A 24777-nucleotide genomic window follows, 5' to 3' on the forward strand; every position below is an offset into this window, starting at 1 on the left:
CCCCTTCCACCACCCCTCAACCCATCCCCCTTCCACCACCCCTCAACCCATCCCCTCTTCCACCACCCCTCAACCCATCCTCCTCCCACCACCCCTTAACCCATCCCCTCTTCCACCACCCCTCAACCCATACCCCTTCCATCACCCCTCAACCCATCCCCCCTTCCACCACCCCTCAACCCATCCCCCCATCCACCACCCATCAACCCATCCCCCCTTCCACCACCCCTCAACCCATCCCCCTTCCACCACCTCTCAACCCATCCCCCCTTCCACCACCCCTCAACCCATTCCCCCTTCCACCACTCCTCAAGCCATCCTCCTCCCACCACCCCTCAACCCATCCCCCTCCCACCACCCCTCAACCCATCCCCCTCCCACCACCCCTCAACCCATCCCCCTCCCACCACCCCTCAACCCATCCCCCTCCCACCACCCCTCAACCCATCCCCCTCCCACCACCCCTCAACCCATCCCCCTCCCACCACCCCTCAACCCATCCCCCTCCCACCACCCCTCAACCCATCCCCCTCCCACCACCCCTCAGCCCATCCCCCTCCCACCACCCCTCAACCCATCCCCCACTGATTCACACCTCTCCCTTCCCCCTCAGTTTCGACCCCCCCTCCCCCCCAACCCCCCACCACACCAACTCTCTATATATTCCTGTCATGAAGCAACACTGCATTGCCTGGCAACGCCGGGTACTTTTGCTAGTTCATCATATCGATTTAATCATTCATACTCCTAATACTTTTAAATACCTTATTGAGCTCGGGCTTAGGCTAAGGCTGGAAAACTCACGTATTACGGAACTTCCTAGCTCCATGAAATCCTTGTACATGTTGCTGCATGATAATTGTACCTTCCAGAACTGTCCTGGTCCAGCAGAACCTTCGAGAAGTCTTCATGTTGTGTAAGATACAAAACATCAGTTATGAAGTTGATCTCTCTCTTGTATATGATGACATCTCATGGCTCATCGACATTCGATGTTCACAGACATTCCCCAAAACAAATCACAGCTGCAACATCTACTGGCGGCCATAGTGCAACAATCAGTACGTGGAGGTTGTGGCTGCCACTCTCCACCTCCATGCTGGCTTTGGTATTCGTCACTCAGTCCCATCCCCATTGCAAGAGCAGCGGCTCCTGGTTCACAAGGAGTCAGGGCAAAATCATAAGCGATGGGCAGGATTGGAATCGAAATGAGAAATGTGTTACAACCTGCACGGAGCAACAGGTCGAATGGCTGGACCACAGCGGTGAAGTAGTAAAAATTAGGTGTGTAAATCTAAACTATGAGACAATCAGTTGAGGCTGTGAAGCAGCTGGACTTGGAGGCTAGGCCGTAGCAGTGCGTTCACAGGCCGCTCCTGCAGGATCCGTTGGCTGTGTCCGTGCTGCGGGTCAATTTGTGCAGAACAAAAACATTATAGAAGATTGTGCGGTGCAGGATCTCTGTCTCATTTCTGCGAGATCGATCGGCTATGTTTCGAAAATGCAAAGTGACCTCGAGGCATATGCCAAACAGATCACAATGAACAGACCAATTAATAGACCTGAGGGCACTTCAACAAACTGATGAAATATTCCCAAATGCTGGTCGAGTTTATCGTGATCTACGGACTCGATACAGACACCGTGAACCAATACAGCAATTTTGGTGAACAGGACGACTAATTGGTGCATCAGTGAAGCGACAGGTAGGCTCTGCTAGTATTGTAGTAATATAGATAACTACTTGAGGAGTAGCTCTGAGCTTGACTCACATGGACATGGCTTCAAATCACCAGGTAACTCGTGTCGGTACGGCATCGTGTTTCACCAATTTCCGAGGCTTGTTTCCCAGGTAGTCATCGCCTCCTGGTCAAATACGAACGCTGATGGCTCAAAGTGATCTACGCAAACAACACGACATTTCGAACGGATACATTTTGATGTAGAATTTGGTTGTTCCTTGGTTTTTCAACAACAAAGCACACGATCAGTGACGATCTTTTAGTGGTTCAGGGATGCAGAAAAACGATTTCTAAGTTATTTGGGCAAATTTCTCGATGATTCCAATAATTAAAAGCTTGGCACATCCGCATCTTGAACACTAGAATAACGAATGATGAAACTCAGACATATGCAACCGTCAAAGAGTGGTGCCCCTGTTACGTGGTCCCCTCGGTGAATACCTGATCTCGGTGACCCCCGGACCGTGAGAGGAACTCCGCCAGCAAGCTGTATTATATATGCGCTTTCGCCACGCAATCCATATGAATTTCACCCAGGAGACAACTGATGTTCAAGGATATATTTCCAATGGTAATGATACCATACAATTTCAATGACACAACCACGGAGATTTTCCCCGAGCAATCAACAATACACAACCATCACCAGTTCCCAATTCACAATCAATTCCCTATGATTAAGATGGCCATCTTATACATGTGTGTCCCGGTGAGTACTCACGACACCCTTTTGGTCTCGGTCCCGCACAATGTCTCTGGGCCCCTCCTGACCAAGATGATGGTCGCCGTCGCCGCACTCGGGCGGTTGAACGAACCCCAGGTGGACGTGTTTCCACCGGGCAGGTATCGTACCAGGCACCGTGGCTGCAGCCCCTCGTGGCCACGCGAAGCGGATACGGTAGAGCAAGCCAAACCCCACGCCGCTTGCAAGGCGCGTTAGGCCCCAACGTGCGACCCGCACGCGTCTGTTTGGACGGTGCCGCGAACGATACCAGACGCGGGGTCGATGCACGGCCCCACGTCAACTTGACGTCTCCACCGGGCAGGTACACGTCCCGGTAATTCCTCTCACCAGACAGGCTTCGGAACGCCGCTTTTCCACGCAGCGCAAGGTCGATCCCACCTTTTGTCGGAGCGGGGCGAGGAAGAATACTCGTCCTTTTTTCCTCGTGTCTTTTCCTCTTCCGTTTCCGGTCACTTCCGTTTCCGGCCACTCCCTCAGAAGGGCTCCTGACCCTCCAACCACAACAACTACACAACAACTTAATATACTACACACGGATAAGCAAAGACCTGAATGGTAATTCACATACATTCACATAAATATGTAACACTCCCCCCCTTCAAGAAAGAAAGTTTGAACCCAGCGAAAACTTTCTTTGCCGGCCAATTTGGAGAAACAAACCAGATAACTCAACCCCCCCCCCCACATTATCCGTTCCCCCTGGGCACAGTTATCACTTAAAAATAAAGCAACCAAAATTTCACCACAACCCCTCCAGATTACTCCCTCTGGACTAAGTACCAACAACGACATTGTCCCTGCCAAATCAAACTCCATCTCATGACCCTCTGACTTTGACCGTCAGTTTCTTGGGAATGAAGGTTAAGGGGTTGATCAAAGATCCAAAGTTAAGCAACTCGATAGCACTTCTTCCGGGAGGCCAAGCCGAGTATTCACTACATGGATGCCTTTAGGAACGCGGAGTTCACGGTTAGTCCGTGCAGGAAAGTTCTCTACATGGGCGCCTTGAGGAACGTGGAGTTCACGGTTAGTCCGTGCATGAAAGTTCACTACATGGACGCCTTTAGGAACGGCGTTCACGGTTAATTCGTGTAGGAATCTTGGCTCGGCGGCTCCGCCGCCTTCAGTGCTTCAACTTCTCAGAACTTCCCTAATAATTAGGGTGGGACCACTGGTCCCTGTAGTCCCATGAATAGCGGTCTCCTTCTCGGCCACTACTTTGCCAATCCTTCCTTCGGGAGCGGCCGTAACTCAGGGAGCCTCCATAATAATATTGATTGCGGCCACCACCAAAACTACCGCCCAGTTGTCCTCTCCTGTATACCTCTCGACGCCTACGAAATGCCTTCCCTACTGTTATGGTCCGACCCTCCAAATCCTTGCCATTCCAATTCTTCTCTGCCTCTCTGGCGTCTTTTGTGCTGGCAAACGTGACAAAGCCGAACCCTCTTGACTGTTGCGTTTCCCAGTCTCTTACCAACCGCACTTCCACCAGCGGCCCATATCTGTTGAAGACAGAGGTCAGAACTTCTTCCTCTGTTTTGAAGTTCAGTCCCCCTACAAATAACTTGGCACTTTTGTCGCCATCCCGAGCTGGTGTGGTGTTATTTTCCCTGCTGGGCTCTTTACCAACCCTCAGGTTACCATAAACTTGACCCCCGGCCAAATCATTCCCGATAACCACAGATACACCCTCTACAGGAAGCGTGGCTTGTAAACCGACGGTGACCGGTCCTGACACCAAATCGGACTCCAACTGGATGACCTGAAGGGGAGCACTAACACCGCCCCCGATCCCCTGTAAACGAACACTATCCCCCGTTGCCGTCTCCTCGGACCATGGCAAAATGCCTTCAAGCATTAAAGATTGATGGGCCCCTGTGTCCCTCAATATCCTAACCGGTCTCCGGTTAGTCGAGGCTCCATCCAGTGACACAAACCCCTCTGAAATAAATGGTTGGTAACCCTTTTGATGGCGATTTCTTACGCTAGCCATCGCATTCGGAGTTGTAATAGTCGGACTCCGCTCTGGGTTGTCCCTTTTCATGAGGTAACAACTGGACATCAAGTGTCCAGGTTTCTTGCAAAACGCGCAAGTAGGCCCGGAGGAAAAACTCGGGGTCTGCCTCGGGCCCCCCGAACTATAAGTTTGTCTTGGGCCCGCATCCCTCTGATTTCGAACCGGTGGGGTATCATAGTTGTCCCCATAATCATCTCGAGGCCGCCGCCATGTATGGTCGTTCTCCGCACCTGCTGTTCCCCACCTCCCCTGCGGAGATCTAGGCGAGGAGTTAGGTTCGTGGACCCCTATTCGGTGGGTTAAGGCATAATCATCTGCCATGGTGGCTGCGTCCCACAACTTTGGTACCTTCTTTTCCTGCAGGTACACTTTGATGTCCTCGTGGACACACTGCTGGAATTCCTCCACCAGGATCAAGTCCCGCAATGTCTCGAAGTCTTTCCCGACTCCTTTTGACTCACACCACCGATCAAACATGTTTTCTTTCACTCTGGCAAACTCCACATGGGTCTCACTCTCCCTCTTCCTGGCATTCCTGAATTTTTGCCTGTAAGCTTCCGGAACCAACTCATAGGCCTTGAGGATGTGCTTCTTCAGTACCTCATAATCTGAACATTGGTCCATTGGTAGCGCCGAATAAATTTCCTGAGCTTTCCCCACCAGCACACTTTGCACGAGTATGGTCCATGCCTCCTCCGGCCAGTTTAATTGTCGAGCCACTTTCTCAAAGTGTGGAAAAAATTTCGCGACTTCTTTTTCACTGAACGGTGGAACCAGCCTCACATGTCTGCCCACATCCCAGGTTTTCTGGTAAGGTGTCGACCCCGTCAGCAAGGGTGGTGCCTCTCCCCGTTCTCTCATTAACTCCAGCTCCTTGAATTTAATTTCTTGTTGAAGCTCCATGTCACGTTCCTTTAATTCCCTTTCCGCTTTTCTCTCCTCTGCTTCGAGTTCCCTTGTTTTCATCCTTTCTTCTGCTTGTTTCTCTTCTCTCCTCTCCTCTGCTTTCCTTTCTTCTTCTGCTCTTTCTTTTTCTGCTTTCCTTTCTTCTTCTGCTCTTTCCTTTTCTGCTTTCCTTTCTTCTTCTGCTAACCTTTCCTGGAGTTCTCGTTCCACTCTCCTTTCTTGTGCTTGTTTCTCTTCTCTTCTCTCTTCTGCTTTCCTTTCTTCTTCTGCTCTTTCCTTTTCTGCTTTCCTTTCTTCTTCTGCTCTTTCCTTTTCTGCTTTCCTTTCTTCTTCTGCTCTTTCCTTTTCTGCTTTCCTTTCTTCTTCTTTTATCCGTTCCTGGCTCCGTAATTGCAACTCCAGTTTCCGGAGCTCAACGTCTTCTGGTTCTTCGGGTAGCCACTCCCAGGCTAACTCGTCCCATGTTCCTAATCCCACCATAGATTGTATCACCGTGGCCTGCAACTCTGCCTTCCTCAAATTAGTTCGGACCTCCAAGTTAAAATGTTTGGCCAATTTCAAGAGGTCCGACTTTAGCAACGCTCGGAACTGCGCCTCACTCGGGGTTACCCCAAAGTTCTGTGCCACAAACGCCATGGTGCCTATCGTTAACACCTGTTAACCTTCACCCAAGACTTTACCCCAATTTCTCAAAAAAATTTACCAATTAATAATTAATTAATAAATTTTAATTAATAAAAAATTATTATTTTATTATTTTATACAATTTTAAATCCCGGACGTAGACCCAATTGCGAAACCGCAAATCGTAATTTGGACGAGCCCCCAATTCTGTTACGTGGTCCCCTCGGTGAATACCTGGTCTCGGTGACCCCCGGACCGTGAGAGGAACTCCGCCAGCAAGCTGTATTATATATGCGCTTTCGCCACGCAATCCATATGAATTTCACCCAGGAGACAACTGATGTTCAAGGATATATTTCCAATGGTAATGATACCATACAATTTCAATGACACAACCACGGAGATTTTCCCCGAGCAATCAACAATACACAACCATCACCAATTCCCAATTCACAATCAATTCCCTATGATTAAGATGGCCATCTTATACACGTGTGTCCCGGTGAGTACTCACGACACCCTTTTGGTCTCGGTCCCGCACAATGTCTCTGGGCCCCTCCTGACCAAGATGATGATCGCCGCACTCGGGCGGTTGAACGAACCCCGGGTGGACGTGTTTCCACCGGGCAGGTATCGTACCAGGCACCGTGGCTGCAGCCCCTCGTGGCCACGCGAAGCGGATACGGTAGAGCAAGCCAAACCCCACGCCGCTTGCAAGGCGCGTTAGGCCCCAATGTGCGACCCGCACACGTCTGTTTGGACGGTGCCACGAACGATACCAGACGCGGGGTCGATGCACGGCCCCACGTCAACTTGACGTCTCCACCGGGCAGGTACACGTCCCGGTAATTCCTCTCGCCAGACAGGCTTCGGAACGCCGCTTTTCCACGCAGCGCAAGGTCGATCCCACCTTTTGTCGGAGCGGGGCGAGGAAGAATACTCGTCCTTTTTTCCTCGTGTCTTTTCCTCTTCCGTTTCCGGTCACTTCCGTTTCCGGCCACTCCCTCAGAAGGGTTCCTGACCCTCCAACCACAACAACTACACAACAACTTAATATACTACACACGGATAAGCAAAGACCTGAATGGTAATTCACATACATTCACATAAATATGTAACACCCCCATGACGTCATACAAATTGATGGAAGTCGTTCTTTTGTATAACGGAAGTGAAAAGAGTCCGATTTTAAAACGCCATTATCCGGCTTATTATTCCCAATTTTTTTATTTATTTTTGTGCTGACGGGTCAGGGATATCGTCCTCTAAACGATATCTCTTCCAAAAAATTCCATGATTGTCCCTGTAAAATGCATCTCATAGTGATGTATCGGACTGCAGAGTAAAGAAGGGTTAAGATTTAGTGATTAAATGACTTCAGAGTGGAGGAAACCAATGAAATCCTGTAATTACCTTCGCCAAGCTGGTGCTTCCCATTCTCGTGTTGTCTTGCTCAAACACACATGTTGTGTCGGGCTGTGGGGCAAACATAGCAGATTGTTAGTTGTTTCAACTCACACCTTTTCTGGTTGACAAGTCATATATGTAGCAAATACATTAATGAACAGGATTATGATTAATTAATCGACACATGTGGGAAAATTACATGCCCGTACCAGGAATCGAACCCAGGTCGTCTGGAAAATCGTGCCAGTGCTCTGCCATCTGAGCTACCTGGGCGACCCTGACCGAGCATGCAATTTCCCCCCCACATATGATCACCACTCTCTTTCCGTCAATGCTTCCGGGACACTCTCTGCCGACCGTAGGAGCACCAACGGCCTGAACACAAGAGGGTCTTCCTCCAATGGGGGGGACAAATCCACGTCCGCTATTATAAACACCACTGGGGGCGTAGTGAAAGGTGACGAGGCCTCTTGTGTCCAGGCTGTTGGTCCAGCGACAAACGACAAGTAATAAACGAACTACAGCTGAAGATAGACCAGTGTGCACCAGACATCATCATGATAACTGAGGCAGTGCCCAAGTTCAGTAGATTCAAACTGTTGGGGCCATCTGTTGCCATCAAAGGTTCTGACCTTTTGGCTATGTCTAATCTTGATGAGGAAGGTCTTTGGGGAGTAATTGGGTACACTCGAACACAACTACGTGCAACAGAAATTGTTTTTGATTTCAAATTCAAAGAGATTGTTGGATGCTCCATCGTACTCCATTGAACAACAACAATAGTTGTGTTATGTGTTTATCGCAGTCCATCCAACAATCTTGAAAACTATGAATATTGCTATTGGAAGTGATAAAATACCTGGGATCAAAATGTACGTCAAAAACACATGCATTCGTAGTGGGAGACTTTCACCTTCCACAAATTAAGTGGCAAGGCTGGCACGTAAACAGTCAACATAACTATACAGCTCCCAGGTTCCTGAATGCTTTACATGAAACCTTTATGCACCAAATTGTTGAGGAGGCCACAAGGTATAGGGAGGGACTGAGCAGCAGCATCCTTGATCATGTGATAACAAATAAGCCAGAATTGATTACAGACTCGGATTATGGTCCACCACTCGGACGAAGCGATCACTGTTGTCTACATTTTGAGATAAACATTGAATCTGGCCCTATCGTAGAAAGGGACAATATTAAGTGCTTACAATACAACATGGGTAACGACAGTGCTATAAGGGACAAGATGGCAGACAACAACTGGACTGATCTCTTGGCCACAAAGGACTGCAGGGAATCTTGGAGTGTGTTTAAGGAGCAACTTATGAATGCAATTGACAAATTTGTTCCAGTTGTCTATTTGTTCCAGTTGTTCCAAGGTATAAAAAGAAACAAATCTACGCTACCAGAGTAAAATATACGCTATATACAGTCATGGCCAAAAACATTGGCACCCTTGCACCTTTTTCAAATAATTCACAATTTTCTCTAAAAAATAAGTTGAAATTGACAAAAGTATTTGGTCTCCACAATTCTTTATTTCACTGTTAATATTACAGAACCTTTGTTTTTGATTCAGAACTTAATAAATCCTTTCAAATCAGAAAAACAAATAAATGGCATTGACAAAATTATTGCCAATGGAGACTTAATATTTGGCAGCAGGGCCTTTGGACAAAATAACTGCAGTCACGCGCTTCCTATAGCCATGAATGAGCTTCCTCCTCCTCTCCACTGACAGTTTGTGCCACTCTTCTTGTGCAAACTGTTCCAATTCTCCCAGATTTGATGGGTGCCTTCTCCCAACTGTTGTTTTCAGATCTCCCCACAGGTGTTCAATGGGATTTATATCTGGACTCGTTGCTGGCCACTTCAGAACAGTCCAGCGTTTTGTCTTGAACCATTCCTGGTGCTTTTTGAAGTGTGTTTGCGGTCATTGTCCTGCTGCAAGATCCATCACCTTCGACGGAGACCCAGCTTTCTGACACTCGGTTGAACATTGCGCTCCAACATGCCTTGGTAATCTCCTGATTTCATGATGCCATGCACGCATTCAAGGTACCCAGTGCCAGAAGCAGCACAGCAACCCCAAAACATCACTGAACCTCCTCCATGTTTGACTGTAGGGAAGGTGTTCTTTTCTTTGAAGGCTTCATTTTGTTTTCTGTAAACATAGAGATGACGTGCTTTACCAAAAAGCTCTAATTTTGTCTCATCTGTCCACAGGACATTCTCCGAGAAGGATTTTGGCTTGTTCAGGTGTGTTTTGGCAAACTCCAGTTGGGATTCCTTATGTCTCTCTCTCAGCAGTGGAGCCCCCTGGGTCTCCTACCATAAAACCCCCTTTCATTGAGTTGGCGAAGGATAGTGCAAGTTGAAACTGTCGTACCTTGTCTCTGAAGTTCAGCTTGAATCTGTTTGGCAGTTGATCGAGGTGCTTTCTCCACCATTCAAACATTCCTTCGCTGCAATCTTCGCTCAAGCCTTCTCTTGCGGCCACGTCCAGGGAGGTTGGCTACAGTGCCATGGGCCTTAAACTTCCTGATAACATTGCGTACGGTGGACACAGGAACACCAAGGTCTCGGGAGATGGACTTGTAGCCTTGAGATTGTCCATGCTTGGCTACAATCTTGTGTCTGACCTCCTCAGACAATTCTCTGGTTTTCTTTCTTTTGTCCATGCTCATTGCGGTACACACAGTGACACAAAACAGCAGAATGACTCATTTTCTCTATTCAAACTGGTTGAATGAGTGATTTTTATATCGCAGGCACCTGCAACTCCCCACAGGTGAATTCAATTCCAAAGTAAAGGAGAATCACCTGCTTGAAATATAATTATTTCTAACAACTTCTAAAAGGTGACAATAATATTGTCCGGGCTATTTTAGGATTTCTGTGTAGAATAAGCTAAGATTTAGTAATTTTTTCAACTTTTTTGTTTTGTTCCACTGCAAACCAAAGAAATACAAATGTGGAAACCAAAATATTTTTTAATTTCAACAATTTTCTGGAAGAAATGGTGTGAAAATATACACACACGCCACTCCTCTCCGTCCTTGTGCTGGCCGTTGGGGAATTGATCCTCTTCCGCCCATGCTGTTGGAGTCGACTGAACTCTCATCCACCAGATGTGCAGAGCCATCTGCCATTTAAACAGCATGGCTGCGGACCGTTACCCTGGTAAGGGGGGCTAACAGGTACTACACCTTGCCCACAGGTGACCTGGGGTTATGCAAGGCAGGGGCATCCATCTCCCTGAGGTATCAGAAGACACCCGCATACCCGCATATGTATATACACGCATGTGACTATACAGTCCTTCATGAAACTATAGTAATACGTAGTTCAGACTTGTTTCTTATGTTTCTTCAATAACAGCAAAATAGTTCCCCTTTATTACAGGGATGTTACACGACGTCATGTACAGGTAGAGCAGTGTATAGGAAACGGTGCGTAGGCCGTGGTGTGCTGGCCACAAGGTGTTCGGAATGACAGGTACGTACTGGAGGCCTCTGAATGAGCCAAAAGGCCTGTTCTTGGCAGGCAAGGACCAGCCGGTCACCACGACGACGCTCCTTCACCGCACTGAGGCACAAAGCAGGTATTAATCAGCCATTTTCAATCAATGGACACGTGACTTGGGATTTCGGAAGTTTTTGCCAAGAGAGGTAACTGTACTTTACCAAGTTGAAAGGGTCGAGTTTTACCAAATGTGGTGATGTGATTGTGTTACCACCTCTGCTGCGGTTTGCCATATTATGGTGTTTAACGAGGTTGTGTGCACCTCATCTGCTCTTTGGCTTGCATGATTATAAAGTCCCACTTGTGGTTAATCTTCGCATGGAGGTGTTGATATCTCGCCTGGAAAAAAAGCAAATTCAGCTCAACCAGGTGGAAACCTCATTCGGAATGAATAAACCTCATTCGAAATGAATAAACCTCATTCAGAATGAACAACAGGTAGAAACCTTATTTGGAATGAATAACAAGTAGAAACCTCATTCGGAATGAATAAACCTCATTCGGAATGAATAACAAGAAGAAACCTCATTCGGAATGAATAACAGGTAGAAACCTTATTCAGAATGAATAACAAGTAGAAACCTCATTCAGAATGAATAACAGGTAGAAACCTCATTCAGAATGAATAAACCTCATTCGGAATGAATAACAGGTAGAAACCTTATTTGGAAAGAATAACAGGTAGAAACCTCATTTGGAATGAATAACAGGTAGAAACCTTATTCGGAATGAATAACAGGTAGAAACCTCATTTGGAATGAATAAACCTCATTCGGAATGAACAGGTAGAAACCTCATTAGGAATGAATAACAAGTAGAAACCTCATTCGGAATGAATAAACCTCATTCAGAATGAATAAACCTCATTCGGAATGAATAAACCTCATTCGGAATGAATAACAAGTAGAAACCTCATTCGGAATGAATAACAGGTAGAAACCTTATTCAGAATGAATAACAAGTAGAAACCTCATTCGGAATGAATAACAGGTAGAAACCTCATTCAGAATGAATAAACCTCCTTCGGAATGAATAACAAGTAGAAACCTCATTTGGAATGAATAAACCTCATTCAGAATGAATAACAAGTAGAAACCTCATTCGGAATGAATAAACCTCATTCGGAATGAATAACAAGTAGAAACCTCATTCGGAATGAATAACAGGTAGAAACCTCATTCAAAATGAATAAACCTCATTCAGAATGAATAACAGGTAGAAACCTTATTTGGAATGAATAACAAGTAGAAACCTCATTCGGAATGAATAAACCTCATTCGGAATGAATAACAAGTAGAAACCTCATTCGGAATTAATAACAGGTAGAAACCTTATTCAGAATGAATACCAAGTAGAAACCTCATTCAGAATGAATAACAGGTAGAAACCTCATTCAGAATGAATAAACCTCATTCTGAATGAATAACAGGTAGAAACCTTATTCGGAAAGATTAACAGGTAGAAACCTCATTCGGAATGAATAACAGGTAGAAACCTCATTCGGAATGAATAAACCTCATTCGGAATGAACATGTAGAAACCTCATTAGGAATGAATAACAAGTAGAAACCTCATTCGGAATGAATAAACCTCATTCAGAATGAATAAACCTCATTCGGAATGAATAAACCTCATTCGGAATGAACAACAAGTATAAACCTCATTCGGAATGAATAACAGGTAGAAACCTTATTCAGAATGAATAACAAGTAGAAACCTCATTCGGAATGAATAACAGGTAGAAACCTCATTCAGAATGAATAAACCTTATTCGGAATGAATAACAGGTAGAAACCTTATTCGGAATGAATAACAGGTAGAAACCTCATTCGGAATGAATAAACCTCATTCTGAATGAATAACAAGTAGAAACCTCATTTGGAATGAATAAACCTCATTCAGAATGAATAACAAGTAGAAACCTCATTCGGAATGAATAAACCTCATTCGGAATGAATAACAAGTAGAAACCTCATTCGGAATGAATAACAGGTAGAAACCTCATTCGGAATGAATGAACCTCATTCGGAATGAATAACAAGTAGAAACCTCAATCGGAATGAATATAAGAATCATGAGACATTAACAATGGTGATGATGTAACCAACCTTTTCATAATCTGCCAAGTCGCCATTTTTCATCACATTTTTCTTGGCCAGGTAAATTGCTGCAACATATAAATAAACAGTAGAGTAAATGTCACCACAAGAACATGTCCCAGGTAGTTTTAAAAATAAACTCCCAAGAGTCAAATTATGATGACAAACACCTGCGGTGCTGTTTGAATAATTAATTGTCACAGCCCCTTGGAGACTAGTAGGTAGCCATGTCAAGGCCCTGCCATGGACAACAACTCCACAGTGTCAGAGGCAGGTAACAATGGCAGGGCTAATTTAATCATAGTCTTTGATGTCAATTTACCTTCAAGCAAGATGAACAGCCGTGAATAGCAATTGGGAGTATAAACTATGTATGTATCGCCATTCAAAATGGAGACACCACCAGATGGCATGGCCACCCCTCAAGTCAGGTCCAGGTCTGATGTTTAAACCACAGCAAAATGGTCTTCATCCAGGACTGTCTATGCATCATGTGATAGGTGCTAAGCATCGTCCAAAAAGGTAAGGGGAATCACGTGACCAATCATGTGACTGAATAAAGGGTGTTGTAACTGTCCATTTTTGTAACTGTCCATGGACAAAGTGTAATTTTACATGAGTATGTACCAGTATATCGTAGACAATGGACAAAGTGTAATTTTACATGAATATTGTTATGTTTGTAGGAGGTAGCGATAACTTAGAACCAGGTAGATTTGCATAAATTAGCATGCACCGTATGTCGTGATGAAGAAGAAGAACCACCATGTAATAAGTACTTGTTTAGCAGGGATGTCGTGTGAGGTTCATCTTCGTTCCCATCACGTGGGGTGGGGTCAGGTTAATTCGTTTAGGGATTATGTTAATTAATCCCCTGTGTGTCAATACCTCTGTAATATATACCTTTGTTCCTTATGACACCGCACGAGACACGAGCCAAAATCGCCCATTACACTACACTAATTAAGAATAAAACCACCGGAAACCATGCATGAAGCACTAGCGCTGATTATCCCGACATGGTGAATCGCAGAAGGACAGGCAGGCTGAGAGCCACGCCCAGAAGAGCGGTGATTGGGCGGGGGAAGAGTTGATTGGCACAAGCCCCGGTAAGATGGGACTTGCTGATAGGAGCAGAAATGGACTACAAAGAGGTGGCACACGCTGATTGGTGAAGCAGGCACGGGTGACATCACAGCGGTGTGTACAAGATAGTTGGAGCGGCGGACATTTTCCCTTCTCGTTCTGGATGTCAAAGTGGATGGTTGTGCTTCCTGTCTGCACGGGGAGGCTTCATCGTGAACGGCCATGTTCCAAGACTTGCTGGTGGTCGAGAAGAGGCGGAAGAGCCGCGGACGGTGAGCTGAAGTTTTCCAGGCAAGAACGACGAGTGGATGAGCACTACTTGCCGCTGCAGCATGACGAGGCCAGGGGTGAGCGAGATGCCCAGTGAGGCCTGCTTCGCTCCAACGTGCATGTTTCGCGCGCAATGACGCCAAGGCATCGGACGGTCTTTGGGGGTTCCGGGTGGGACGCACCGATCGAGTTGAGCTGAGTGCCATAAAATTACACCTTTTATTTTTACATCATTATTTTTATCCTTCGTCTGTTTTTGAGTCTGTTGTGTGGACGTCCCTATTTAGGAATTTAGTTTTATCATGCGTTTTCTTTGCACCGGCATTTCTTTCATTAAACCTGTTATTTTTTGTACATTTTAAACCCGTTTTAGTTTGAGTTTATTCATTGCAGGTTTGAAGACTGCCGGTGGGATCGTGAAGGAAAGCTACGGTTTCCCCCTCCATCAACTCCTACCACCCAATGCATATTCCCCGCTGTACTTTTGATTGAACGCCTCAGAGTAACAGCTTGTTTGGTCATCCGTGCTACCCTACGGTGTTAACCTAGGGTAGTCACATGACAATATGTACAAGTATATCAGTAGACAATGGACAAAGTGTAATTTTGCATGAATATGTACAAGTATATCAGTAGACGATGGACAAGGTTTGTAGTTTAAATATTTGGTTAATTTACCTTGTAACACCTGGAGTATGAAATGTTCCCGTTAATGGAACAAACCTGCTGAGATTATGTCTGCCAGACACTTAAACTCATCATAATCCGTGTTTCTGCCAGACACTTAAACTCACCATAATCTGTGTCTCTGCCAAACACTTAAACTCACCATAATCCGTGTCTTCCGTCGGCCAAGACTTTGAAGGCCAAAAATATGGACCCTGCACACTCAATCACACCAAGAAATGAACACTCTATATACGAGTATATTTCGATAAAACATAAAGAAATCCAACATGTCAGTCATTTAAACATGTTACAACATCCGGTTTGGCCGCATGTCCTCGTCTTCCCATTTTGTGTACCTGGAAACGGTAGATCGAGTCATCCGGCTGCAGACTGAAGATGGCTGGCTCCACGAGGGGGTACACGTAGCCGGTACGAACAAGGAGGTTACTCAGGTTTAGAGCTTCTGTGTGAGGAGAATTCATGTGGTTAGAGCTTCTGTGTGTGAGGAGAATTAATGTGGTTAGAGCCTCTATGTGTGAGGAGAATTAATGTGGTTAGAGCCTCAGTGTGTGAGGAGAATTAATGTGGTTAGAGCCGATCACTTGCTTCAGTTCAGTGCCTGGAACATCTATCATGTCAGCAATAGTTGGATGACAACATGTTACCTGCAACTCCTACCGGACGCTGTGACTTCATGTCATTGCTCCAACAACGGCCAGGGAACCAGCGTGGAGTTGTAAGTGGATGGCCTTGCCTCTTTCTCGACATTGGGCCTCCATGACTCCGCTGGCTGTTTCTGGCGTGGGCCACGGACAACTTAAACACCATGGTCCTAACGTCGCTATGGATGCACATGTCATCTCTGGTCCACATCTTGCTGGTCAACCAACATCTCATCAACACCCGCTGCCCACCCACGATGAGTGAGGAGGCAGATCAACTACAACTGGATGACAGCCTTGTTCAAGATCTACTACGGCTCACGGCAAGAGTGGAAAGGATGCTACATACGGAGCAGGGTCAGTTTAAGATCTTGTCCATCTACCACGATGGTGGAAACCTTACGCGAAATAGTGTAGGTGCCACCAAGACACCAAAAAAATTAGGTTCATACTTGATTTTCAACCATATAAGTGATCAGCTTTTTCAAACAGAAGTTCAGCATTCACTCTGCAGCAAGCACCTTAGAGTCAACATGGCCAAATGTTGCAGTTGTTTTAACATGGAATCATCCTGACAGTATTACCAAGATAATGGTGAAATTAATAAAGGAAGTAACAGTAATAATCTTCATGGTGAACTGAAAAAGTTTGTGCAGTTGTATGAGGTGAAATTTGTTTGCAGAGACACTTGTGATGCTAACTGATGTAAATGCAATAAACTGAACTGTCAAGGATTGATGGATTCGACAAACAAGGGAACGCCTTCTGATGACCAGATTCTTCCATGAATTCTTCCATGATTCTTCCATGGTGTATGCCTCAGGTAATGGGAAAATTTGACATCCAAGTATGTAAATTGGAGACCCTTTTAATTGTCCTATGAAAAGGACAAAAAGGGAGGAATGTAGAAGTATAGCTTCTACGTAATTAATCAAATTGAGACCATCCTTTTGGATAAGTCTCCCTGTAGTTAATTACAATTCTGTTTGTACTTTCTTCTTGCAGGAAAATCACAGAGATATGAATGTTGTGTGAAATACTCTGTGAACCCCTCTGAATAGGTACATTTGGAAAATGTATTCCTGTGTTAGTGGAAAAGGAGGATTGTGCCAATGAATAATGCTGTACTCTCTGTGGAGCTGAAAAACTGTGCATTCAGCAAATTCTTTCCATGCTTGCATCTTTCAGTGCAATTAAAATCAGATGTACATTCATCCACTTTGACCTACCCACTGGGACACTGCAGTGAAATGATTGCCAGATGATTCCAGAGGAACACGTTACCCAAGGGATATCCCAAGGGGTAACTTTTCTAAAACACATCTTTCAGTTTGACTTCTCAAAGCATACCTACTGGTTCTCATGGCTTGCATGAGCAGAACCAGATGTGGGACCGGAATATCTAACCCCCACATGCCCTTCGGCCCCTCCTGGGGAACTTCAACGGACTTTGCTCTTATAAAGAGAGAAATTTGGGAGAGAATTTCAGAAGACTGACCTGATTTGCTGTGTTATGTTGTGTATTCCGTGCTGTAACATTTTACAATCAAGTGAACTTTTCCATTGAACTCTGTTCGACTCTTGTATGCTTAAGTATTGTGTGAGGTAAATCAGTGCTTTATCAAGACAAGTTTTTTCTCCAATAAGTAATAAATCTCTCCAACCTAAAGGAAGGTGTCTGTGAACATTGCTTAGACAAGCACACCTGTTCAACAGTTCTTCAACACGCCTCTATGTGTGAGGGGAATTAACGGGGTTAGAGCCTCTGTGTGTGAGGGGAATTCATGTGGTTAGAGCCTCTGTGTGTGAGGGGAATTCATGTGGTTAGAGCCTCTGTGTGTGAGGGGAATTCATGTGGTTAGATCCTCTGTGTGAGGGCAATTCATGTGGTTAGAGCCTCTGTGTGTGAGGAATTCATGTGGTTAGAGCTTCTGTGTGTGAGGGGAATTCATGTGGTTAGAGCCTGTGTGTGAGGGGAATTCATGTGGTTAGAGCCTCTGTGTGTGTGTGAGGGGAATTCATGTGGTTAGAGCCTCCGTGTGAGGGGAATTCATGTGGTTAGAGCTTCTGTGTGTGTGAGGGGAATTCATGTGGTTAGAGCCTCCGTGTGAGGGGAATTCATGTGGTTAGAGCTTCTGTGTGTGTGAGGGGAATTCATGTGGTTAGATCCTCTGTGTGTGAGGGGAATTCATGTGGTTAGAGCCTCTGTGTGTGAGGGGAATTCATGTGGTTAGAGCCTCTGTGTGTGAGGGGAATTTATGTGGTTAGAGCCTCTGTGTGTGAGGGGAATTCATGTGGTTAGAGCCTCTGTGTGTGAGGGGAATTCATGTGGTTAGAGCCTCTGTGTGTGAGGGGAATTCATGTGGTTAGAGCCTCTGTGTGTGAGGGGAATTTATGTGGTTAGAGCCTCTGTGTGCGAGGGGAATTCATGTGGTTAGAGCCTCTGTGTGTGAGGGGAATTCATGTGGTTAGATCCTCTGTGTGTGAGGGGAATTCATGTGGTTAGAGCCTCTGTGTGTGAGGGGAATTCATGTGGTTAGATCCTCTGTGTGTGAGGGGAATTCATGTGGTTAGAGCCTCTGTGTGTGAGGGGAATTTATGTGGTTAGAGCCTCTGTGTGTGAGGGGAATTCATGTGGTTAGAGCCTCTGTGTGTGAGGGGAATTCATGTGGTTAGAGCCTCTGTGTGTGAGGGGAATTCATGTGGTTAGATCCTCTGTGTGTGAGGGGAATTCATGTGGTTAGAGCCTCTGTGTGTGAGGGGAATTCATGTGGTTAGATCCTCTGTGTGTGAGGGGAATTCATGTGGTTAGAGCCTCTGTGTGTGAGGGGAATTTATGTGGTTAGAGCCTCTGTGTGTGAGGGAAATTCATGTGGTTAGAGCCTCTGTGTGTGAGGGGAATTCATGTGGTTAGAGCCTCTGTGTGTGAGGGGAATTCATGTGGTTGGATCCTCTGTGTGTGAGGGGAATTCATGTGGTTAGAGCCTCTGTGTGTGAGGGGAATTCATGTGGTTAGATCCTTTGTGTGTGAGGGGAATTCATGTGGTTAGAGCCTCTGTGTGTGAGGGGAATTCATGTGGTTAGAGCCTCTGTGTGTGAGGGGAATTCATGTGGTTAGATCCTCTGTGTGTGAGGGGAATTCATGTGGTTAGAGCCTCTGTGTGTGAGGGGAATTCATGTGGTTAGAGCCTCTGTATGTGAGGGGAATTCATGTGGTTAGATCCGCTGTCTTGCCTGGGTTTGAATCCCGAACCAGCTATAAACTGTCAGTTTGGTGTTTCACAGGGGGATTCATCAATGTACGTGAGATGTCGCCACCACAGTGGCCAAATTCCAAATTCCTGCCCTAACTAGTCAAATGTCAGGCCTGGCCAGCCGGTTCGTGAAGACTAATGCCAAAGCTTCCCCCGGCCGACCCCACAAGGTGGAAAATAGAGGCCGTTAAAGAAAAAGAAAAGAAGTGAGTGCCCAGGGGTTTTGCCCCTATTTGTGGAGTGCCCAGGGGTATTGCCCCTATTTGTGGAGTGCCCAGGGGTATTGCCCCTATTTGTGGAGTGCCCAGGGGTATTGCCCCTATTTGTGGAGTGCCCAGGGGTATTGCCCCTATTTGTGGAGTGCCCAGGGGTATTGCCCCTATTTGTGGAGTGCCCAGGGGTATTGCCCCTATTTGTGGAGTGCCCAGGGGTATTGCCCCTATTTGTGGAGTGCCCAGGGGTATTGCCCCTATTTGTGGAGTGCCCAGGGGTATTGCCCCTATTTGTGGAGTGCCCAGGGGTATCGCCCATATTTGTGGAGTGCCCACGGGTATTGCCCATATTTGTGGAGTGCCCAGGGGTATTGCCCCTATTTGTGGAGTGCCCATGGGTATTGCCCCTATTTGTGGAGTGCCCATGGGTATTGCCCCTATTTGTGGAGTGCCCAGGGGTATTGCCCCTATTTGTGGAGTGCCCAGGGGTATCGCCCATATTTGTGGAGTGCCCATGGGTATTGCCCCTATTTGTGGAGTGCCCAGGGGTATCGCCCCTATTTGTGGAGTGCCCAGGGGTATTGCCCCTATTTTATGCCTACACTGACGAAGTCGCCGGAGGCATTATGTTTTCGGATTGTCCGTCCTGCTGTCCGACCGTCCATCCGTCCGTGATAGATTTTCGTTGCTGCGATAACTTGAGAACGGCTGAAGGGATCTTATTCAAACGTGGGGCAGGTATGTATAATGTGGTAAAGATTAACTGATTAGATTTTGGGGTCAAGAGGTCAAAGGTCAAAGTCTGTAATAGGTCTATAACTCGAGAATGGGTGAAGTGATCTAATTCAAACTTGGTACAGGTATGTAGAATGATGCAGGTGGAGGCATATCAGTCGATGTCGTGACGTCGAAGAGTGTCGTTATAGTTTATCATGTGATCATGTAGGTTACGCAACCAATATATAATATTAAATGATAAATAAATGGGATTCTGAGAAGAAAACAACAAGATATAAGAAATATAAGACATAAGATATAAGACAAAAGACATAAGATATAGACATAAGATATAAGACAAACAATCTGCACCCTCCTTACCCTCGTCTGAGGTTTTCAGGTTACGGACAATCCAACCGAGGATCTCGTGCCCTGCACAGGTAAATTCACACAGACACTCCAAGTGACATCACCATCAAGAGATCATTGTTACCCTATACAATATCCAGCAATGAGGCCTACCTTCATTATCACAAGACTAATTATTACATCTATAACAAGAAAAAGAGCAATCAGACATTGCAAACCTTCGCCAGGATGTATTTTCAGGCTTTTGTGTTAAAACAAAACACAAATATCGGTCGATGTCGTTTGGTTTCTTCATATCGTTTGTCGTTTGGTTAAATATCTTCAGCCGTTTGGATTCAGACCAGGTCACTACTCTGTACATGTTGCTTCTGCTGTCTTAACAATGGATGGAGGTCCTCAATGCCAAAGAGCAAATTAGAGCTGTCTCCCTTGACATTTCACGTGCCTTCGATACGGTCTGGCACCCAGCTCTGCTCACCAAACTCTCCTCCTATGGTATCCATGGAAATCTCCACGCATGGCTGGCGGACTTCCTCTCTGGTCGTAGTCAACGTGTGGCCCTGAATGGGTTTCTCTCCTCTCCTCTTCCTGTTCAGGCTGGAGTTCCCCAAGGCAGTGTTCTGGGCCCTGTGTTTTTCTGGTCTTCATCAATGATCTCTCTGACTCTCTTGAAAATCCTCTCTATCTCTTTGCTGATGACTCCACTCTCTGCCGCTCCATTCCTCATCCCTCAGATCGGCAGTCTGCAGCCTCCTCACTCTCCGCAGACCTGGACAAAATCACAGACTGGTCAAACAAGTGGAACATGTCTTTCAATCCTGACAAATCTCACACTCTTACGATGTCTCTCCGAAAAGACCGACTGGACAACCCTCCCATCCACTTTCTCAACAATCCTCTCCAAGAAGTTCTGTTACTGAAGCTTTTGGGTCTCACAATTTGCCATGATCTTTCCTGGGAAAAACACATTTCAAATCTGGCCTCCAAAGCCAGTCGCCGACTGGGCATCCTCCGTCGTGCAAAGTCCTTCCTTGGCACACCTGAGCTCCTCACCACATACATGGCTTTCATCTGCAGCTCAATGGAGTACTGCTCTCCCCTCTGGGCTGGTGCTCCTGCCTCACACCTAGCTCGGCTTCACGCTGTTGAAACCAAAGCGTTCAGAATCATTGGAATCTCCCGCGATGAAGCTATCTCTGAGGGCCTTTCAGTCACTCACTGCAGACAGGTTGGTGGTCTTTCTGTCTTCCACCGACTCCTCTCCCTCACTCTCTCCTCTTGCTCCCCCAGCTCTCTCTGGGCTCTGTCCCCCAAATATTCCTACAGGTCGCACAAGATCTGCCTGCAACCCTCTTATGGTTAAACTGCTAAAATCAAGACTTTCTGCTCACCTTCACTCCTTCATTCCTCTTTTCTCCCACCTCTGGAACAAACTCCCTCACTCTCTTCAATCCCACTCCTCCCTCCAGGTCTTTAAAACGGCTGTTCACCACCATCTCTTATCTTCCCCCATCCAAAACCTTGATCTTTTCTACCCCCGCTAATTTCACCCAAAATCCACTTTTTTGAGGTGACTTTTGACTTCTTTCCTGGAAGTCCTTGGTGTCCTTGCGTTTTATACCTATCCTGCCTCCCCCGATCCCTCCCACACATCTCCCGATGTCCCTGCTCTCAAATGTTGTGTTTGTGTGCTTCCTCCCCTTCTCTCCCCATCTTGTCGACCGCTCCTCTCTTTATATACTTTGTTTGCTTGTTTGTTTGATTTGTTTGTTTGATAAATGTTAGCTCTTTCACAAGCCTCGACTCTGTATACCAAAAAAAAAAAAAAAAAGGCTTACTCTACCATCGAGAAAGAGGCCTCGAGTCTGATTTAGGCTCTACAGCAATTTGAAATATATGTAACGAAGGGCTCAAGCGATGTTACCGTATATAATGATCACAATCCTCTGGCTTTTCTGGAGAAGTTCAAGATGACGAATCGACGCCTTTTCCGATGGGGGCTTTTAGTACAGCCGTACCACTTGAAAATTGTACATATTTCGGGTCGAGATAATGTTATTGCAGATGCTCGATCTCGAGCTTAAGAGAATTTCATGCACATTAGCTATGATGTATGTAAATGTCACAACGATATGTGGCTGTTTGTTTATTGCACTGTTTATGCTGTGTTGAGACTAATCTGCCTTTGTAAAAGAAAACTTTGCTTGGAGTAAAGTTTTCTCCTTTAAGGGGGGGAGGTGTTACGGTCTGTGACCTTTCTTTTCTCTCTCTGATGCGGGTTCTTCCTCTCCCCCCCCCTCCACCCCCCCAGAGCTAGACCAAGTGGTTCGGCCCACGGGTATATAGCCTATGATTGGCTGTGGGGCAGAGGAGGGACCAGGAAGTTGATGCAGAGGAGGAGAGAGTGGCCATTTTGGAGGAGGGCTCATGGCGGAGTGCCTGTTCGTGTGTTGTAGAGTTTCCAGCTGCAATCTCTCCACTTACCTGAAGGTTGTGCCTGATCAAACCCCTACGGTCACCTCTATACCTGAAGGTTGCCTTTGATCAAACTCTTACTGCCGTACCTTTGCATTGGGGCCTACCGCTGTGCCGGCATTGGGGCCTACTGCTGGGCCTGCCTTGGGGCCTATTGTGGGGCCTGCCTTGAATGCCGTGCTTATTTGAACTCTTGCTGCGGCTCCTCCAGTTCGGATGGCCTTGAGTTGATACGGGAGGATACAGTACCGCGCACATCCTCCTCGTCTGGGTCTCTCCTCTTCTGACATCTTCAGGACCACCGGACTGTCGGTCCTCTATTGGGACTGACCAGATTCCGAGGGGTTCCCTCAGGTCGCCCGGTCCTTTACACGAGCAGCACCCTCCAGCCCTGGCTGCCTACTCCTTCCCTCTTGTGATGGCCTAATCTGGTTTTTGCCTCTCTTCTTCCTTCTTCGTTTCCTCTTTATTTTTGTATAGGAATAGACGTTGATTGCTATAACCTATAAATAAAGCCGGTTTGATCGAATGCTTGGCTTGGTGTGCTTCAGGCCATAACACAACATTATCATAGAGTATCAAATGTAAACTCAATTCGTAAACTGTAAGGAATCATGGGAGAAATTCCAAATTACCAAATGTTGGATGAGAAGGCTTGACATAAAGGCAAATACTGCACACACTAATACTGTATAGCAATGCCAGTGTGTGTGTATGTAGCTGTAGTCGTACCCCTAACAGCATGAGGTATCACGGTGAGGAGCAACCTTTGGTCAAACATATTGACCCCCATCTCGGGATCCTGCATAGCTCCGACCAGCATCTCCACCTGGTGAAAGTAGTAACATCCAAGGTATATCTGTCACCTGAATACAAGGAGGACATGTTGTACAAAGGTGGGAACATCCAAGGTATTGTCACATCCGCAGCTAGTTAACACCAGCCTTGGACAGATGAACCGAACCAGCCTTAACTCCCAAGGCGATCTCCCGATTATGGTGGTTATTGCACGCGCAGGATGGAAGAGACACAAAGTGTTTAACTACATGAAAACACAGGTTTATTCCGAAACCCAAACCAAGAACACAACAACGAAAGGGTAACGATAATGGTGTACAGGAAAATAAAGGCACGGACTGAAAATAACGGAAATGAAGCCGAGGTAAAATTATATGGTGAAGTACCTCAACACAGACACAAACCACGCACACGGGAAAGGTAAGAAAATAATAGTTATCGGTCCGGCACTTAGCTGTGGCCCAAAAGGGATCCTTTGGCGTGAGCAGTTGGCGACGCCATGGAGCCATCATGCGGCAGCTGGCAAAATGGCGGCAATGCCGTGTGTTGAAGGCGCCCGGGGATGAGGTGAGTGGTGAGCATGCAGATGACCCTCTTTCTTCCTCTGTTTTGGTAAGGACAGCGTGGCCCTCTGCTCTCTGGTGAGCCCAGCAGGCAAAATCTCCTCACGATCGCCGTAAAAAAAAAAAAACTCTCCAAGACACACAATGGCCAAGCTCCTTGCTCACCAAGGACCAAACACGGTCTCTCTCCTCCGAAGAACCAATCACAAAGCTTCTTCTTCTGCGAGAATCAATCACGAAGCTTCTTTCTGTTGCCCGCGCTCCATCACCAAACTAATCGCAAAGCTGCTTCTTTGAGCTTGCCTCGCGCTCCGCCCGCGTCATTCGGGAGGTGTGGCCTGCCAGCCCTGTCCCCCCGCCAACCGAACCATGGTATCTCAGCCTCTCCTGGGCGGGTCTTTACTGTATGGGTGGGTCTCCTGGGCAGGCCAGCTGCCATTTTGCTTGGCCGGCAGCTGCCATAAATGTTAGGGATGGCCACAGAGGGTATCACGAACAGGGGAATTAGCCTTAAACCCTACTACTAATTAACATGGCATCATCCCTCATATGATGAACATTTAAACACAACCTTAAGCTACATTTTTCCTACTTAGTACATCGAAATACTCCTACAAGTCACACGGTCCATACT

General features: G+C 46.4%; 1 protein-coding gene across 1 annotated transcript in view; it reads right to left on the reverse strand.

Moving 5' to 3' along the window:
- The window catches only part of LOC137434541 (regulator of G-protein signaling 11-like), a 143247-nt gene extending 119636 nt beyond the window's left edge, over positions 1-23611 (reverse strand). The window contains exons 1-8 of the mRNA XM_078785664.1: positions 23515-23611; positions 20320-20370; positions 15450-15556; positions 15254-15305; positions 13078-13136; positions 11232-11308; positions 10951-11032; positions 7451-7513 (exon numbers count right to left, since the gene is read on the reverse strand). Of these exons, the coding sequence (XP_078641790.1) occupies positions 7451-7513; positions 10951-11032; positions 11232-11308; positions 13078-13136; positions 15254-15305; positions 15450-15556; positions 20320-20370; positions 23515-23605 (582 nt within the window). The 5' untranslated portion in view covers positions 23606-23611. The remainder of the gene's footprint in view (positions 1-7450; positions 7514-10950; positions 11033-11231; positions 11309-13077; positions 13137-15253; positions 15306-15449; positions 15557-20319; positions 20371-23514) is intronic.
- Positions 23612-24777: the final 1166 nt, after the last annotated feature.

Source organism: Myxine glutinosa, chromosome 10 (genome assembly GCF_964187855.1).
Source record: "Myxine glutinosa chromosome 10, kmMyxGlut1.1, whole genome shotgun sequence".
NCBI classification, from domain to species: domain Eukaryota; kingdom Metazoa; phylum Chordata; class Myxini; order Myxiniformes; family Myxinidae; genus Myxine; species Myxine glutinosa.